This window comes from Salarias fasciatus, chromosome 2, assembly GCF_902148845.1.
Source record: "Salarias fasciatus chromosome 2, fSalaFa1.1, whole genome shotgun sequence".
Classification (NCBI taxonomy): Eukaryota; Metazoa; Chordata; class Actinopteri; order Blenniiformes; family Blenniidae; genus Salarias; species Salarias fasciatus.
The window spans coordinates 16,528,241-16,548,136 of NC_043746.1; the positions used below are offsets into that span (position 1 = coordinate 16,528,241).

Consider the following 19,896-nt stretch of genomic DNA (forward strand, 5'->3'; position numbering starts at 1 on the left):
AAGTGTGTGTGTGTGTTTGTTTTAAGATGTGTCCATTTCGGGGGAACAGCTGCTGACCCGGGACGGCTCAGATCTGTTTTAAAGACAAAATGTGCTTTGCGAACCACATTTATCTTGACATTTTATTTCTCTAAATTTGTGTAGCAACAAAACGGCGTGAAAGGCCGCTTCATTAAGCTGCTGTCAGAAACGAAGGTATTCACTGTGCCGTGCTTTAATTGGGGAGAAGAAAAAAAAAAAGCACCACCAAAGCACTAAAAAAACATTGAGAAATTATTGATGGGAACATTTGAACAACGCCTGAGACAAAACACAAGATTTTGTTATTAGCAAAACATCACAAAAACCTAAAAACAAGAACCAGTGCTTCATCACTCGCATGTCCAATGCCGTTTTGGCCAAATTATTAATTTCTGCACTTTTCCCCTCCTTTTGTTCGAAAGTTTTCCTCAAACTAAGAACTGCACCGAGATTAAACTACTAAATATTGCATCTTGTATGTTTTGATCTCTTGCTCTGAAAATATAATGAGCACACATTCTCAGTGCTTCTTAATACATCATATTTATAGTACTTTTCAAACATACGTTGTGTAGATTTATGTGATTTTGGACAGTATGACGAATTTCACCATTTTTAATATGTTTAAATGGGACATGAGAGTGTTTCACACTAATTGTAAAGAATTGAAAAACAACTTGAAGAACATTTTGGAGCCTGGTGTTCAAACAGACACCCTACATAGGGTGACAGTAATATACCACAGCAGTAACCCGATAAACTTGAATCTCACTAAGTGCATTTGGTCTATTTCCGACTGACCTTTGGTACAAAAAAAATAAAAAAAATAAAAAAAATAAAAAAATCACATGGAGATTAATGTTTAACTCATCAGAGGGCTCTTGTAGGACTTGTTTTGGATATTTGATTTCCTGCTCTAAATCTGGTTGTTGCACTGAGCAGCCTCAGTTTAGGAGAAGCGACCCTATGTTTCATCAAATCAGATTAACAAACGGACAGTTTGTTTTATTTATTTTTTTTAGACAGCCAAAAGTTCAGGCCCAATATGAGCAGAGGAAGTTTGAGTTGATCCTCTGGTGCTGGATTAAAAACATGCCGATGCCACGAGATCAAGCAATGATGTTCATCATCAAATATTGTTTTTCCTAGAATTGTGAAAATATGGAAATAACACATCGGGATTGTTGTGACCCAAAACTGTGGTTATTGGGATTATACAGGATTATTAAAATATGGCTTAAATGTTGAAAACGTAGAGAGAGACACTCTGAAACGTTTCACTAAAGGGTCACTAAATATATCATACTGTTTAGACTCTAAGTCACACCTTCAGTTGTTTGTCATATGACTTATATGAAGAAATATATTAAAATTTACCAGAACACGCCATAAAGAACTCAAGGACATTATTTTTTTTTCAGAGAGAGAGAGAGTTGGCAACAGAAATGCAGAATCTTTGACCACTGAAATAGTCGATTTACGTATTTCACCCATGCATGGATGCATTCATGCACTCACAAACACTTCATCTGCAAACATGCAAGCACTTGAAATTAAGTGACTCTTAAGAAGTTTTAATTAAACAGAATCACAGTTCAGACGTCGGCAAAGATGAAAAAAAAATCTGCCTTCTGTCACAGTTCCGTGTGCGTCTCCATCTGGAACCTTGTTGCGATACTTGATTAAAACTGGACATTATTTACTGAGTTTTTCAGAGGCTGCCATGATTAACTGTTGAAGGTTGGCAGTATTTTGTTATTGAAGTCATGATTATTGTGTCCCTGGTGTTAATAATACCCATAAAGAGACTGTTTTTTTTGTCTTTACATTCACAGTTCGGTTCATTCAGACTGGATTTGGAGAGTAAACACGCTGCGGTTTATTTATCTGAACACCATCCTGCTGCTATAAATACTCAACAAATATGCTATTTACTCATGCTCGAGTAACGTTTTCACAATTTATTTGTCATGAGATTGAAAGACTTGCCTCTGCAGGAGAAATATGCTCGGGGCAGCGAGCGACAGACTGGCTGAAGGCATGAAGGTCAGAGAGAGGCGAACAAACACCATCTTGGTTTGTGCTTTGGTTTATTAATTCCTTTTGTCATAATGACAATAAGAACAATAGGAGCAAAAAAAAAAAAAAAAAAACTCAAAGCCTTGAGTATTTTCCCCATTTGCCTACTGGAACTAATTGATGAAGAGTCCGTGTAGGAATTAGCAGCACAAGAAGAAGCTAACTCCTGGTGCGTGCTTTACATCTAAGAGTCCAAGTGATGCCGGATCAGAAGAAACGCAGCGTGTTGAGCCTTTCCCTCCCTTCAGATCTCCGCTGATTATCCGTGCTTTGTCGCTTCCCTCATCTCTCCCTGTCTCTGCCCCTCCCTGTCATGCTAAATGGAAGCTGTGTGTGTTGCCGTGTTAGAAAGCCAGTCACATCCCTCTCGCTCTTCTTTTTAGGCCCCTCTTAAGAGTCTCTCGCTCTCCCCCTCTTTTCTATTTCCCACCTCTACCTTTCTCTCCGTCTATCCTTGACGTGCTCTCTCCGCCTTTTTCTTCCCTGCTCTGCTCCCTCCAGCCTTCGTTCTGTCCAGGCCGACACCCTCCACTGATCCTGCCAGAGTCACGGCCTTCAGAGCCTGACAACAATTCGGGGTGTGTGTGTGTGCATGTGTGCGCGTGCGTGCGTGTGTGTGTCTTCAAGCATACATGAAATATGAGCTGTTAAATATGAATGCCGGGTTGTGTTCTGATGCCATGTACCCACGTCGCTCATGCATGGAGAAGCAGTGAGAAACCTGCATGTGTGCGCGCACACACATTTGGTGTGTATGACAGGAAGCCGCGGAGCTTCTGCGGTATTATTCTGCATCGCATTTGCTATCCATTTGTCTGTGATACTTGCCACGCAAACACACACACACACACACACACACACACACACACACACACACACACACACACACACACACACACACACACACACACACACACACACACACACACACACACACACACACACACACACACACACACACACACACACACACACACGTGCGCAGACACAGAGGCAGGCCCTGGATTCAGGCTTCACTGACTTTAAACCTTGCTCAGGCTGACAGTAATTTCTGCCTCCAAATTACATTCCAATGGCTTCATAAATCTGCTGCCTCCTCCTCTGCCTCTCTTTCCCCCCCATCTTCCTGCCTCTACCTCTCTATCTCACCCTTTTCTCTGTCGTCTGTTTTGCTCCAGCTTCACTTCATTTTTCCCATGTTACACCCCCCCACCACCACCCCTCGCTTCGCCATCTCTCCCTCTCCTTCCCCCTCCTATCACTTGTTTTCTCCTTTCCCCACACTCCTCTCTGGCGCTGGCTCCGTAAATGAGAAACAGGGAGGCAGCGATGGGAAGGTTACGTGTGTGGGGTAGTTAAACAGTCACACACACTCGCACTCTTGCGCGCGCACGCACATAAATTCATACAAATGCATGTGCACACAAACGCGGACGGGCACGCTCACAGATGTGCTCGCGTAAGCAGCAAAACGTGTAAATACACACATCCGGAGTCAAACATCATAAACAGCGCATTACGCTTTGATTGAAAGACCAGCGTTTGTGCGTTGCTGTATATCCGGCGCGCCGCTAAAATTGACTTGCGCGCGCACGGCGTGCATTCGAATGCATACACATGTGCACAACTTGGCCGTTTTAATGAGAGTGTTCATTTTACAAATAGTGCCTGGAGGTGAAATAATTGCCCATGTTGGGCCCCGGTGGCTGGTCCAAGTGTTCTCAGGCCGGTTGTCTTTATGGGCCTTGGCGGGCCGCGAACACGCCCCTCACCTCCCTCACTGCCGCTTTAACGGCTGCTCCGCTTCGGCCGACGCGCACACATGCAATGAATACACGGGCATAATATGCATAAGCACACTATGTAGACACCGAGTTACGCATTAATACTAAACACACACACACGCGCGCGCTGAGGCAGAGGCCAGTGGAGAACAATAGGCCGCCTGACAATGGGACTCGGAGGAATTCTCTTCTCCATATTAATATTCAGCGGAGTGGATGTAGAGAGAGTGTGTGTCAGCAGGGACGCGTGCTCATCAACCTCGCTAACACTGGGGTTAGGCAGCCACATGATTACAAAGTGCTCAGACTTTGGTCCCCAGCCCCGCAACTATTAATCCCTAACTCCTACTCTCCCGCTCCTCTGGTCCCGGCTCCCTGCGAGCGGGGGCTGCCAAGTATCACAGCTGTCACTTTTCTTTGCTTTCCATTATCTGAATTATTCTGATCAGCTTGATGAAGCAAAAAGGGTGGACAGAAATGGAGATTTGATACTGTCAATTTCCCGCCCGCCCTATTTCCAGTGTGTCAAATTTGCGATAATACAGCTTGGAGGTCATCTGGAGGAGGGTTTGAAAAGAGAAAGGATTTCATTTTGTTAAGGGTAACTTTTTTTTGATGAAAATGGAAAAAAAAAAAAAAAAAAAAAAAAACCCTGTCACCGACTTGTTTATTCTTGAACTTGAGGCTACATGTCTGTGTTTTCTTAAGGAAAGACTGCATTTTACTATTGTTTTGCATTATTGTTAAGTTTTCCAACGCCGGACACAAAGATGCAAACAGATGGCATATTTAAGCTTTTACGACACACCAGTGTTACGTGAGAGAACTCATAACTTTCACCATAATGCTGAGCTAAATGCACTTGCAGGATTATTCTATTTTTTTTTTTACTCACAGAAAAGTCTATAAAAAGTCTGACAAAGTCGAAACAGGAGCAGGAATGCATCCATCCCACATGCCAACCGAGATCTGCTGGGAGGAGACAGAGGCTCCGGCGCCTGTCACATCACATGGCCGCTTCTTCTCGGACGTGTTTGTGGCGTGCGCTGAAACTTTCGAGCGCACGGCACCAGAGTTTCCAAATGGTCCCAGTCCGCTGGTTTGGAAGGCGTTGGCGTTACTGCTGCGAACCGCGATATCGCGCCAGAGTTCGGCATAACCGTCCCGAAGCCTGGCACCCTCAGTCTCACTCTCACTGATTCATCTCACACGCGCTCACGTCAGAACAAAAGCCCGTTAAAGCCCAGCTGTATTCCCACTCTTTATATCTTCCATCTGTAGATGGCACAAGGTGACCGCCAACACTGCACGCATGAGCACCCCGGTCATATTTCTGTACATATGTTACTACCATCTGTAAATCTGTACAAACATGAATCGCTAAACAAGACATGTTTGAACACCTGTGTATTTTACACAGCCTCGCGCAGGTTTCTTAAGTACGCATGTAGGAAACGGCGTTACACCCGGAGTCCCACTGCAAACCGTCTACATTCATCCCGTCATCAAGCGAAGACAAATATAATTGCAATAACTGGTGGCTGCTGTACGGAAACAAGGCAGCGAGAGCAGCCGGAAGGCAGAAAAAAAAAAGCCACAGTGAAAGTCACATACAGTAGCACGCCCGAGAGCTACACAGTTGTCATTGACTGGCGCACAAGAGCAGAGTTATTTCTGTCCCCCTGAGGAATGAGACGCTCGCTCTGATCTCTGTTATGGAGATTAAAAAAAACAACAACAACAACAAAAAAAAAAAAAAAAAAGGGACAACAGAACAGATGAGCAGCAGCGAAGAGTCAGAAATGTTTTTGACCTCAACATAATATGGGTCACCAGTCCAGAGTATGGAAGCTGCTCTCTTTACAACTGCCTCGCCTCGTCGCCGGCGGTGAGAGAGTTACCAGAAAAAAATGTTATAAAAAGAAAACTGGAATTTTTGAGATTGTTTTGGTTATGTTTTCACTAATGGAGACGGTGGAAGGAGGTTTAGTCTGCAGCCTGTAACAACCTGCTCATGCAGTGTATTAATAAACACAGGGACGTCAACAAACAAGAACATTTTTCAGTTTAATCAAATGTGAACTCAATAACTATAAATCTAAATCAAACAAAAATAATGAGCTATAGATAGAAAGATAGAAAGTCATGTGAGATTTCAGTTTCGTTTTATCTTTGAGTGTAAATTTGGTCATTGGACAAATTTATTAAGGAAATAATTACACTTAATATTTTTATGTGCAAATTTCTTTAGTTTAAGAATAAATTCAATGATTCATTCATTTAAAACGACTGTCACAAATTGGCAGTCAAAGCAACTGTCCAAGAGGATCAAGTATTCATATTTTCATAGATGAAATCAGTTAATTAACTTCATTTTGGTAAAAAAAAAAAAAAAAAAAAAAAAAAAAAGAACTAGAGGGACTGATACTTTTGACTAATTGGCAGATGGAACTAATTTCAGCTCTGGTCTTCTAATTTCTTCTTCATAGATAGAAAAACAGAAAGCTGCCCTGAGTAGCAACACTGACTGCACAGAAATACAAAATAATTCATCTTGTCAGTTGAACAGCACAATATCAGCACTGTATTAGATTCACCTTAGAGTCCAAGGTTTTTTTCTTTTTTTCTGCAAATTGCATGAACCTGAAGTCATTATCAGTGGCTGGTAAATCATTCAACAATGTCAATATTCATTTATTTTCAATTAGTACATTTCAATAAATCACACATCTACTTGAAGCCGTTTGTGATCCTGTGAAGAACAGCTGACTCTCGCTCGAGGCAGACCTGTTCACCTTCAGCGTCTGTTGCGTCGGTGACGTCTGGAGGCAGCAAGGCTTCAGCACGCACGGCTACGAGTGGAGGAAGCCTCGCTGTGCTCCTCCCTAACCTTCGTCAAACTCCGATGAACATCATTTTCTTAGGCTCTCCTCCTCTAAATGACTGCTGTCTCGCTCTTGGCTCCTAACTCTCTGACACATACTTCCTAATGCTCTTCTTTTCTAACCCCCCCACCCCCACCTCCTCCCACCGCTACTTGAAAATCCATCACAGATAGTTTTAAGGACAGCCTTGACGTTACGCAGCTGGAGATTCATTTATCGACGTCTAATGGGAATGGCAGTGAGCTGTGGAAACGCCGCTGATATTCAATAGTCACTTCTTGTCCGACGCCGGCAGACGTTTTGCCTGCGGTAGGCAAAGATTAGTGCAAGTAAGGGTAGTTGGCCCAGACACTGCAACCAATTACGGGGACTTCTTCTCCAGCGACAGTTGCTGTTATTAAAGGTGACATTTGCTATTAATACATGACTGATGCCGTCCAATTAAAAGTCCTCATTTGAATTTAATTTCAAAGCCACTTGTAAGTCTGAAATACAAACGTAAGAGGATTTTCTTATTTGGAAGAGCTGCAGAAAGAAGAACAAATGAATGAAATGATAATGAGAAGCAGGAGTGTACATCTGGGTTGAGTCCACACTGTCCTTGCATGTGCCATTATCTCATTTCTCCTTATATGCCAATCACAAAGTCAATGCAAACAGAGTCTGTTTAAGATTCTGTCCCACGTCGGGCTGTTTCCATCACGTTAGCGGCACTCTGCACATATAAATCAGTGAACTGGCCGCAAACTGGGTGTCAGTCTGGAGCCGTTTTATAAAGAGGGCGATTTATCTCACCACATACTGGCCGACCTCTTCCCACACCGGTCACCTAACTACCACACGAAGCTGCACACGCAGTTAAACACATTCCTTTCCATCTGTGGGACGAGGCGTGAAACAAAAATACACACACCGCTGAACGGTGCAGAGCTCAGGCCTTCACTTAATACCCTCCGCAGATGCACACATGCAGGCATCAAGCTGTTGACCAAGTTTTTCTCAGCTACAGCATGTCCTTAGAAAATGAAAATGAGGACGCCTTTATTTGTCTCTATTTGTGTTTAAGCAAACGGCATGATAATTTCCCTGTTGGCTGCGTAGTCTACTTACTCCGGGATGAAGTGAACGGGCGGGTGTGAGCAGCGGCGCAGCTAATGGCCTTGATGAATCTGTCTCTGTACACTCAGTACGCCTGATGAAAACCTTATATTTCTAAAGCCAGTGTTCACTGGGGGGTTTGATTCGGCACATGAGATACGGGCACTTAGCGTGCGGTGGTTAATGAAAGCTCCGAAGCTTTGTGTGAAGAAGGAAAGAAACAGATCTAAAACAAGGCGTTACCTTAATGGGAGGACTGTGTCCACTGGGAGCTTTAGTGCTTCGCATATGCAGCGATGACCTTCAGGAAGTATTTTCACGAGGTACTTAATTTCAAAAAGGTATAACCGTTCTGATGGGGATAATTATTTAGCCCAAACCTTTTAGTATTCCATATTGTGCCAGCATTGAAACCCAGCGTTACATCTTGGCACCAGTTAAACAAGACTGGTTTGAAAATGGAAAGAAAAAAAGCGCCGAGCACACAGTCCTTTAAAGCACCATTTTATTACGTTGGACCATAAAGGCACGTGAGCTCCTGTGCCAATATTTGAATATTTTTTAATGTCGAGTATATAAGCTGTGAGGTATTCACTTGGGCTGATTTTTAAGATGTTTGAACTGTTTATTGAACTTGCTGATGTGAACTCTCAGTCTGTTTCAAACAGGCTTTTTCAACATGGAATCAAAAAATCTATAAACCATGAGTTCATGGCGTGAGATTTCAAAAAAAGCTTTTACAACTGAGATTAAATTCACCAACACACACCTCACAGGGGTGTTTTAAAAATTATTCTTGGTTCTCACTATATGGAACAAAATGAAAAATATTTGCAAAGTTGGACTCTTTCTGGCATGTATTGTGACACCTGTGTGCAGGTGTGACTTTTTAAAGTCAGTCGTAAACTCCAATTTATGCCATTCATATAGTTTAAAATATTTTGGAAAGTGTGAAACTCAACATCATAAATATTTCATGAGTAAAACAAAAAACAAACGCTAGATGAGATCAATCGCTCACCGCATTTCTTTGAAAGATTCAACAACGTTCTTATTGCGACCAGTATTGCACTCTGCCCAAATACATGCTATTTTACTGGAAAATGGTGACGTTACCCTTGAATAAAAGCTACACCTTACCAGTTCTTGCATTGTTTGAATGTAATTAATACCGTTGACAAATACAAAACTCCCAATTACAGTCACTCGCCAAATAAAAGTGTTAACTACAGAGTAAATTACAATTTTTCCCCAGCAGTTACTAAGTTGTGATTTCCTAAATAATTGAACAGTCTCAATGCGGGCAACGCTGGAATGAAAAACATACTACAAAACATAGTGAGCGGTCTTATACGTTCACTGTGTCAATTATCAAATAAAAAGGTCTCATTTTGACTTTAAAAAAGTAAAAATCGAACCAAAGCTTAATTTCTTTTAAAGTAAATACTGAATGAAAGCTTTGCATTCACAGTGCAGTCTGGTTTTATCTTTTTATCTCATGTGAAAAAGTGAAACATGACATTTATGTCCCGTTAAACTGTCACCGTTCAGGCGTCACTGATGTGCAGATCAGTGTTTTTGTTTGTTGTGTCATTACTGATGATTTGCTCGTGGTCAGTCTGAGTTAGCCATACTGATTATGAACTGAGCTTTGAGTCCAGTTTAAGTTTTTCAGACTTTTACAATTAATCATCAAACTCATCAGTTCAGTCAGATTTGTTATGTTACCTTTTTCTTTCCGAGTGATCTTTGCTCTTCCATATTTTGCACTTCGGTATGAAATTTTAAAATGTATGGCAGCACTTCACCGCATCTCTGAATATAACATCATAAAATGTTCTGTCTTTTCCAGATTGGCGCACACCGAATCTCAGCTGGCGATTCTACTGATGCAGGAGCAGCTCTAACGTCTGGACATCAGGACACTGCGAGGCCGCGTCGGTTTCTTCCGACCTGTGGGAGGACTTGTTACATTGAGCTGCGTGACTGACGGTCGCAGTGCGGCTCAGAGTGGACGGCACACATTTCACACTGTCATCGGGCTCTGCCGTTTCTGAATAAGAACCGTCTGAGAGGAACAAGAAGTGATCAAACACTCGACAGCAGGGAGTGAGGCTGAAACTCGGAGCAAAGAAGAAAGAAGATTTTCCCTTCGGTCGCGCTCACACAGGCCGACCTGCCCATCGCAGCCAGAAAAACCTGCTCATTAGTGTCACTAAACTGTGAGGTTTACGTGGTGAAAAACTGTTGCAGTGCGATCCTAATAGGAGATCAGATTTTTTTCACAAGGACTCTTGGGCATTACTGAGCCGCGGAAGTCTCTCCTCTCGCTTCTCTCATTGCTGCTCATCAATTAAAACAATCCTCTGCCTGCTCAAAGCAAGACTAGCGCGCTACAGTACTATTTTTGCGTGACCCAAAACTTGTATGAGTATCCAGGATTGCTTTCTACTTCGAAGAAGGACCCTTGAGCCCTCCACCATCTTCTGACTGTCTGCCCAACTGCAGCGTTTGGGTGTGGAGGAGTGGTTTTAGAATTAGGCCTTTGGACACTTGGTGAAGATGACTTGAGTTGGCAGGCCTAAAAACCCCTTACCCACAGAGAAAAAAGAGAGAGAAAGACCGAGTTTGGCAGTAGGACACACACTCACACACACAACACACAAATGTGGGTGCCGAGGCGGCTTTGAGCCATGCTGGTGTTGCTGCTCGTGGAGCCCTGGAGTACAGGCTATCATCATCCCTATCATCATTCACCCAACCAGAGGAAGATTCCACAGCCCCAAGGAAAGAGGCTACGCTTCTGAGCGACTCAAAGAAGACTGCGAAAACTGTGCTGCACGCAGAGATCCACAGCAACATCCTCCATCACACGTACACACGCACTAATACTCCTCTCCACAAATCCTTGATAAAGGAAAAACAAAGCTGCGGCGGACGTGAAAAGCACTGAGAGTGAGCAGGTTAGCAAGCCGTCGGCAATCACACCCCGGGTCGATCAGACCTTTTTACACACACGCACGCACGCACGCACGCACACACGCACGCACGCACGCACGCACACACTTCGCTTTCAGCGAGATGATAGAGGGAAAACACAAACACACACTCTGGCTGTGTGCTCCAGCAAAGACTTTTATTTCCGAACATGATTAAAACGTTAGGGAGGGGGGGGGGGGGGGGGGGGGGGCGGCGACTCCTTACAGTGATAGAAAGGCGAGGAAGCCGAGGCCGGGAGGGAGCAGAAAGGAAAGTGGGGCGAGGAAGGGTGGCTCAAATGAACGACGGCCACAAAAGTTTTGAAGGAGAGGAGAAGAGAGGAGAGAGGAGGGGAGGAGGAGGTCTGAGCGGGCGGCCTGAACCAGAGCTGATTGATCCAATCTCACTGTGTAAGAATCAACCGACGACTGGGGAGGAAGCGATAAAAGAGGATTAGAAAGAGATAGAGACAGGATAGGGGAGAAGGACGATGGCGGCACGGACACTTCTGTAAACAAACCTGAAAATGGATATAATGAGAGATTATGAAAGGAAAATGGGAGGATAGGAGAGAGGTAGATGGCGAGAAAGATAAAGATGCAGAGAGAGGACAGTCCAATAAGACACGGTGACAGTGGGAAAGGATGTGCGAGAGAAGACAGAAAATATGAGGATCATTAAAAGGAGTGTGTTATAAAAAAAAAAAAAAAAAAAAAAAAAAAACCTTGGCATGTCAGCAAAACACATATACACACTTGTGCCGAAGAGGATATTTATGAAATGGAGGCAGGGATAGTGTGGCACTGAAACATATGCTCGTTGATATTCATAGAGCATCGCAGTATGGTCTGAATTCCTACCTTGAGTCCCCTTCCTGTGTGCATGTTTTTCTCGTCCTGACTTTTTCTATCTCTCAAATGGTGGCATTGTAAGGAAAAAGTAAGATTGAATCTAAAAATATCATTAGAAAAAGATAGAAATCAGGTCTGAGTCCGATGCTGAACTGTGTCACACAGTCTTTGTCACCCTGACATATCAAATACTGCCTATGTCAGGCAGAGACAGCAGCTGGTTATTGTTGAGGCACAAAGAATGACACACACACACACACACACTGTACAGGTACATGAATGTGACTATTTTTGTACCTGTTTTACAGAAGAAAAAAAATACACCAAAAACCAAGTGTTTGCCGCCGCTCCTCTTTTAGCCTCAGCCTCAGCTGATACTGGCTTCAGTCTTCACTGCCAGGAATTCATTTCCCCCCCTCTCCTCCTCTGACTGTCCAACTCTCCATCTGTCTCTTCGCCTACACCCCTCTCCCCCCTCTCACTCCCTCCCTTCCCTCCATCTCGTCTATTGTTGCCATCTCTTGTTTGCTTTGCATGGATTTTGACTGCAGCCAAGGGCAATTTTGCATGTTGCACCGAGTTCACATACAAACACGCACACGCGTGCACAGAAGTGGAGGGGAAAAAATACTTGCCTCCAGAGGATTTGTTTATCAAATGTGCTGTCAAATCATGTCAGGCTTTTCATGTCAGGGCAAATTTTCCAGCCCCAGGCAACCCAAAAGAAAGGATTCGAACAAGAGTGTGCCGCAATATAATTTCCACAACTTTCACCACTGTATGTTATTCATATTCTATAAATAGAGCACTGTGAATGTGAGTGTACAGAGATAATTTCATCTGAATAGTAAATTCGTGTTATTGATGTTGGTGTCAAGGATTTGCTCGGAGACAAGTCATAAAACATCAACCAAGGAACGTATTAACGTTGAAGAAAAATGCTTCTGTGTAAAAACATCTCACTGAAACATTTCTGGGGATTTCAGGACCAATTTTCTTGAATAATTGATAGAAATTTCACAAACAATAACAACTGAGAGGAAACATGTATTATACATGCCAGCTTGTGAAACTGCTCTGTATGTATGGGATTTCCTGGTGCTTGGCATGTTTGGGGAGCATTTCAGTGTTTGTTTTGGTCACAGCCTCCAACATCAGCCTTGTTTCTGAGTACAAGTAAGAAACCTGTAAGATTCTGACTTTCTATTGACACCCTCATTCCAGCCAAGATATAGTGCAGGCACAACAAGTTCAGTGCTGCTGTTGTCTTCAGAGCTATCAACGGCACTGCAGGCAATTAATCTGATTTCCTTCCCACTGATATCCCCTCCATTTTGGTTTCATGTCACTCACTACATTTCAGTTAATCTCCCTGGAAAAAAAAAATGCACTTATTTTCTCTCCCCTCAACTGTCACTGTCCAATTCTCTCCATCTCTGTTGTCTCTTTACTTTCTCCGATCCTTGTAATCTTCCTTGCCCGGTCACTCTAGCCCTCATCGCGCTCTCTGTCTCAAAACGTCCATTCATCTTCTGCTTGGTTGCTCTGACCCATATAATACCGGGCAGCTTCTTTTAAGTGCTTCTGCCAATTCAATCCCCAAATCTTCTCTTCTTTAGAGATTAAAAAAAGTCTTTACTTTCAACAGCAGGTATAAAATACAGCACTCCAGTCATGCAATTTTCCAGGTTAAGGTTAACGTGCATTTTGTTCCGCCTTACCTTGGTATTTTAACTTTTGACTTTTTCATTTGAATGGAAATAGTTGCTTGCTCTTTATTTGTACTTGTTGTAACAGTTTTCCATTTTCTGGCTTCATAACAGGAGCTGTGCACCAACATGGCAGCCGAGAGTCTTGCTGAGCTCCGCGATTGGCTATTTCTGCTCCTCCTGTGCCTCACCTTATTGGCAGAGGTGCTGGAACTGGCAGCAGCGGCAATCGCCATGGAGACGGGAGAAGGAGACGAGGGCATAGTTTGTCCCCTAGTGTGCCGCTGTGATGAGGGCTTCATCTACTGCAATGATCGTGGCCTCAGCATAATTCCTCCACTGCCACTAGCGGCTGCCATCCTGTACTTGCAGAGCAACCGGCTGAGCAATGCAGGCTTGCCTCAATCACTGGAACGGAGCAGTTCCATACGAGTGATTTACTTGTATGCGAACCAGTTGGATGAATTTCCTATACACCTGCCACCGTCGCTACGGGAGCTCCATCTACAGGATAATAATATACGAACGTTACCGCGTTCTGCTTTGGCTAAGTTACCGGCACTAGAACGTTTACACCTGGATGATAACTCTATATCAACAGTTAGCATCCAGGAGCGAGCCTTTTCTGGGACTCCACGGCTTCGACTATTGTTTCTGTCTCGAAACCACCTCTCAAGCATCCCAGCCGGTCTGCCGTCATCCTTGGAGGAGTTACGACTGGATGACAACAGAATCAACACGATCCCCACCCATGCGTTCCGTGGGCTCTCGTCCCTGCGACGGTTGGTCCTGGATGGAAACTTGTTGGCTAACGCACGCATTGCTGATGACACCTTCTCCCGTCTCTCCAACCTGACCGAGCTCTCATTGGTGAGGAATGCCCTCGTCTCTCCACCGGTCAATCTGCCTTCAGCTCACCTTGTGCGACTCCACCTGCAAGACAACGGAATGACCCATATCCCAAGAACGGCCCTTGAAGGGATGCGGAGGCTACAGAGGTTGGACTTGTCGGGGAACAACTTGACTACACTCCCTCGAGGGCTTCTGAAGGACACGGAGAATCTGGATCAGCTACTGCTAAAAGGAAACCCCTGGAACTGCAACTGCAACCTTCGCTGGCTTCATGTCTGGCTGCATGGACGCGGCGCAGCGGTGACAGTGAAAGGTCTGACCTGTCAGGCACCCGAGTCCGTCAGGGGCCAGGCCTTAAGAGAACTGACTTCTCTTTTAGAGCAATGTGAAGGTCCTCCTGCAGGTCCCAGCACAGGGATAGGGGTCAACCCTGCAGAAAGAGATGGAGGAAGTGAGGACAGTCTTGGCGGGGGTCAAGCAGTGGCTTCAGTGCCTCATGGCAGCACTACCACTACCTCCCTACTGGTCCCCACTCAAGGTTCCCTCTTCACCCTGAGAGCCAAGCGGCCAGGCCTTGTAATGCCTCTTCCTCCAGGCGAGGGGGGGCAGGTATCTGGAGAGGCCCTGGAGCTGACAGTAAAACCTCTCTCTTCAGACAGTGTGCTTGTTAGCTGGCTCTGCCCACAGCCAGCACCCTCCTTCCGCCTGTCATGGCTGAGGTTGGGTAGCAGTGCAGCTCTTGGCTCAATAACAGAGACTTTGGTTCCGGGAGAAAGGAGGCAGTATCTCCTCACCCAGCTCAGCCCTCGCTCCCATTACCTCATTTGCCTGCTGCCACTACGACAGGAGTCCTCATTTGGGGGCTCCAGCATGGGTTCATCTCGAAGTGGCAGCATGGACATGGACAGCAAAGACTCAGCACCGGCCTGTGCTCAGATAGAGACTGGAGATGCTCTGATCAGCTCACGAGGGGAGGGCTCAGATAAGGAGGGACAGGACTCAGAGCTAACAGCGCTGCCATTGGCAGGGATCATAGGGGGTGCCACAGCTTTGGTAAGCCTGCTCTTAATCTTTGGTATCTTCTGCTGGTATGGACAGAGAGCAGGTTACATGTCTGGGGACTCGGGCTCGTACAGCAGGGGCCGGGGCGGCAAACATTATGATGACTATGTGGAGTCAGGCACTAAGAAGGACACTTCCATCTTAGAAATCAGGGCCCCTCCTGCAGGGTTTCAGATGACAGCTATGGCCCACCAGCCCCTGCAGCCTAAATTGGAGGATGTCACCTACATTCACACCATTTTCCCCTCCTCCTCCTCCTCTTCCTCCCAAGCCAACGGGACCTACCGGAGCACCCAGGGAGCTGGCAGCCTCAACGGCACCATCCTCAGCCAAACCAGCCACCACCATGTCACTTATGGCACCAACCGTGGGTACAGAGAGGGTGGCATCCCTGACATAGATTATGCCTACACGTGATGATACAGGGGAAAACTCCCTGAGCCACAAAGGCCTTCCTGGCTTGTGGTCGTTTTGTCCTTGGTTTCCAAAGTACCCTCTGTGCCTCTGCTGGTTCAATTGTGATTGGTTTGCAAAGTAGAGAAGACTGATTTCAGCTGTACTGATTGGACATTGCTCTTGAGTGACAGAAGTAACCGTCCTACTATACTACTGTATGCTACACCGTACAGTAGGTTCTTCTTTCAGCGCTACTTATAGTTATAAATGGTTACGTTTTCTCTTTTGAATATCTCAGTGTCTTTCAATCCTACTGTTCTTCCCAGCTCATAATAATACACAGTAATTTATTTGAGGTTGATATACTAGGCTTAGCTGATTTAGCAGGAGATATATTTATAATATGAGGAAAAAGGCACTTGATGTGTATAGAGATAGCTCTCATATCTTCCTACCAACTGTAAGCTCTGTGCTGTATAGATAAAAGGGATGACAGAGGGACAAATCAATGGCTGTTATAACCCATAGATGACAATGCATCATGGTTGACATGAAAGGATGTGTTCCTAGCCCCCTCCTTTCCTCTGGTTTACTCCCCTCCTTTTTAATTTCTCCTCCTTTCTGCCTCTCTTTTTTTTTTTTTTTTGGCTGAGGCTCTTTCCTTTTATTTCTCTCATGCCTTTTGTGGTGCTGTGAGCAGAGGACGACTTTGTTCTCGCCAAGGGAGCTGACAGCAGTGATAACAGTTCTGACAGAGACAGGAGACACAAACCACAGCATGGAGAGACTAATGAGAGGGAGAGGGGGAGAAAGAAAGTGCGTGTGAAGGGGTGGTGATGGATAGACGGAAGGATGGAGGGAGAGAACATAAAAGAGGACAAGAGAGGAGGTGCTGTTTCGGGGAATGCAGATGCCGAGGTGTGTTGGCTTAAGGCAGAAAGAGGACGAAACGGAGAAGGGGGGGATCAGGAGCTAAGTGTGGAAAAAGGCGTGTGACAAATGCAACAGCGGGAGGTGAAAAAAAAAAAAAGAACACAAAAGAAGAAGAAGATGGGGAGTGAAGACGGGTGTGGGTGGGGTGAAGAAGAGGGCTGACAACTTAAATAATGTGACATCATCATCCAAAATGAGGATGAGGTTTTGCCCCCGGCGTGTCGGCTGCACTCGGCAGATACTTGAACAGACTGCATGCTTCCTTCATGGACTGATGCTGTTTGGGTGCCTGAGATCAACTTGAGTCAAACATTTATTCATTCATTAGTCTCACCTCCCACCCCATGTACCTTCTGCATACAAAGCATACACATTTGGACGGCACAATTTTGTAAACGCAAACAGGGCAGCAATAGGAGGAGAGGCATGCCAAGACAATCAGAGAGAAAGTTAAATGACTGTCAAGACCTCGGGAGAAGAGACGAGCTCGAGAAAGAATGTCTAATACAACACTTGGTCACAGATTTTAGACTGAGCACTGCATGTACCCGGTTTTTATTGTGGTCTGGTCTCATCTTTAAATTATCTTTGCAAATGAAGTGAAAGAAACCTAATCATACGTCTCATAATAGTAACCCATTATCTTCTCGAGGCTCGCCAAACCTTAATTAAAAAAAAAAAAAAGTTTAAGCAGCTGATAATTTTCTGGTGGAAGTTGGAACGAGTTTGATCTAATTAATTTTTTTCCCACATCCACTCACGACAATATATGTGTTTGAATTAAAAGTTTGCCTATTACTGTTTTTATTATTTCAGAAAAGAAGATATCAGCATATATTGATCGATCGTCATAATTGTGATTTTCTATTACATTATTTATTGCTATGTACCGATTTGGAGAACCCAGTGAATTGAATATCTGACAAATTGTAATAAAATATATATCAGATGATTGTTGAAGCAATCTCTGGTCGTACAGTCAGTTGTACAGCCAAAGGCAGCATCTGTAGTGTAAACATTATCTGTTGCACCAAGATACAACACATTCTCTTGTTTCAGCTTCCTATTTGTGAATGTTTGCTGCGTTTCGACACCTTATAGTAAATTGAATGCCTTTTTTTCAACTATGTTTTTGAATGAATCAGATTAATAGTGTTATTTTGGGCTTTAAGGATGGTGGTAACAGTTAAGCAGTTAATTGAAATTAGCAACTGAGTTTCAGCCTCACAAATTTATATTGTCCCAGAGAGTAGTCGCCAAACTTCCCCAACATAAATACTGCATTTTACACCCCGATTTACCTTATATTCACAAAATATTAAACTGGATTAGTTGCATTTGAAGCAGTAAAGTACATCAGCTGACTCAGCTGTCCAGCTTTTCTTTTTTTTTCAGGCCTTAGCACAGCATAGACTCGGCTCTGTTGACAGGGATCGCAGCCGGACCGCTACACTGTGCATTTCAACACAAACACGGACACAGGGAAGCGGCACCTGCTTTCTGACTGCCTCCCACTGACCCCACAAACACACTTTCAAAGAAGGAAGAACATCAAAGCAAAGTGCTAACAAACAGCCAGAGATTAGAGGAGGAAGGAGAGAAGGTAGAGAGGGGGAGGAAAAAAAAGGCCGAGAGCGTAGAAGGGTGATTTAGTTAGAGCCTGTAAGTGTTGAAACCCGTTCTTTATACTTTGAGAAGCTCTCTTTCTCTTTTCCTACCTGTGTTACTGAATAACAGTAATATTGGAAGCGCTGCAGTGTGGGTTTTTAGTTTTTTTTATGTCTGCATTTGTTTTCTGTTCGTTCTTTTTAACAGCACTGAAGCTTCCTTTCATTCTGTGTAGAAAATCCTTTTCCTTTAAAAATGTCACCCTCGGATGTGATAATGAAAACACTCTTATGTATAAACATAAAAATGGGTGCAAAATACTATTCCATTTATTGGTCTGTTGTCTTTTTTTCTACGCGGATGAATAAAGACTTCTGAAAGGAAAAGTAGTTTCCCATATTCTCTGTTTGTGTGTGTGCGTGTGTGTGTGTCATGAAATTGAAAACACAAAAGCAGGAAATGTCAAATAATCCACTTGGGTGGCTTAAAAACATTAAAATCAATGGAAAGCTCAGATTATTAATATGATTTATGGCGAGACGGAGCGGACCTCGTTAAATCACACACACTGAATGAATACATTGGCCGCTATGTGCTCTGATTCAATTTGGGAGGATCAGCTGGGCCACGGCAGACATGTGTGTCTTGATCCCGGGAAGTTTGTGCATCTCACAGAGCCACGTCTGAAACTGTGTGTGTGCGAGAGAAAGAGACTGGGTGTGTGTGTGTGTGTGTGTGTGTGTGTGTGTGTGTGTGTGTGTGTGTGTGTGTGTGTGTGTGTGTGTGTGTGTGTGCATATGGATGCGTTTGGGTGAAGACATGCCTCTCATGCTAAGCGAGTGCTAATGCTTGTGTAAGCATGGATCAATATAACGAACCGGGGAGTGTATAAGTGTCCGTCTCAGAGCAACGCCTCGTGATGGGTGTTTGTGAAGGAGGTCGAAACGCATATATATGCAGATAAACACGGTTGTTGAGCACAGTTTCAGCTGGAAAATAAAAAAAAAATAGCAGATTTAGTGTGTCTGCACAACAGTGTATGTGCAATTTAATTCAATTTTATTTCCAATACGACAATCATTTTGAGGTACTTTTTCAGACAGAAAGTCAACAAAGCAGCAAATTAAACAATGTTAGTGACTTTATTCAAAAATAAACATAACAGAAAAAAACTGTCAAATGAAGAGGAAAAAAGTTAATATTGTTTTTTTTTGTTGTTGTTGTTGTTGTGTGTCAACATTTCAAAGTTATTTCTGCGAATTTGTATTTAAATAGGTTGGAATCAGATTTTTGGGCATGGACATTGACATTGCCAAGTTTTACTTAGTGGTTTATGAAGCTTTTTCTAAAAGCTTTTTCATTTTGGCATTTTAATTAGATTTTCATTCATTTATATCTAGTCTGTGAAGGATTTATTTTAGTTGTGCTTGGGAAGCTTTTAATCAGATTTCTGCTTTGAAGACAGCATCCAGGCAGGTTTCTGAATGTTTGTAATTTTTTTGGGGGGGGGGTTGAAATAGTTCCTCTCTGCTTCACATTGAATTTAATGCCTCCACTACTACATTTTCTGATATTTTAAGACAATATCAATATCAACAAGCAGATGTGACAAGGATTAAATCCACTGGAGTTTTGTAAG

General features: G+C 43.8%; 2 protein-coding genes across 3 annotated transcripts in view; one reads left to right on the forward strand and one right to left on the reverse strand.

The window, feature by feature from the left end:
- macrod1 (mono-ADP ribosylhydrolase 1) overlaps nt 1-19,896 on the reverse strand; it is a 128,303-nt gene that overhangs the window by 86,970 nt on the left and 21,437 nt on the right. The gene's annotated exons all lie outside the window — the stretch shown is intronic.
- On the forward strand, nt 9,974-18,508 carry flrt1b (fibronectin leucine rich transmembrane protein 1b). Its single transcript, XM_030116726.1, has 2 exons — nt 9,974-10,830; nt 13,521-18,508. The coding sequence occupies exon 2, from the start codon at nt 13,536-13,538 to the stop codon at nt 15,735-15,737; it is 2,202 nt and encodes a 733-aa protein (XP_029972586.1). The 5' UTR covers nt 9,974-10,830; nt 13,521-13,535; the 3' UTR covers nt 15,738-18,508.

Coding starts and splice junctions, on each gene's coding strand:
- flrt1b (XM_030116726.1), top strand. CDS start 13,536: ATGGCAGCCGAGAGTCTTGCTGAGCTCCGCGATTGGCTATTTCTGCTC.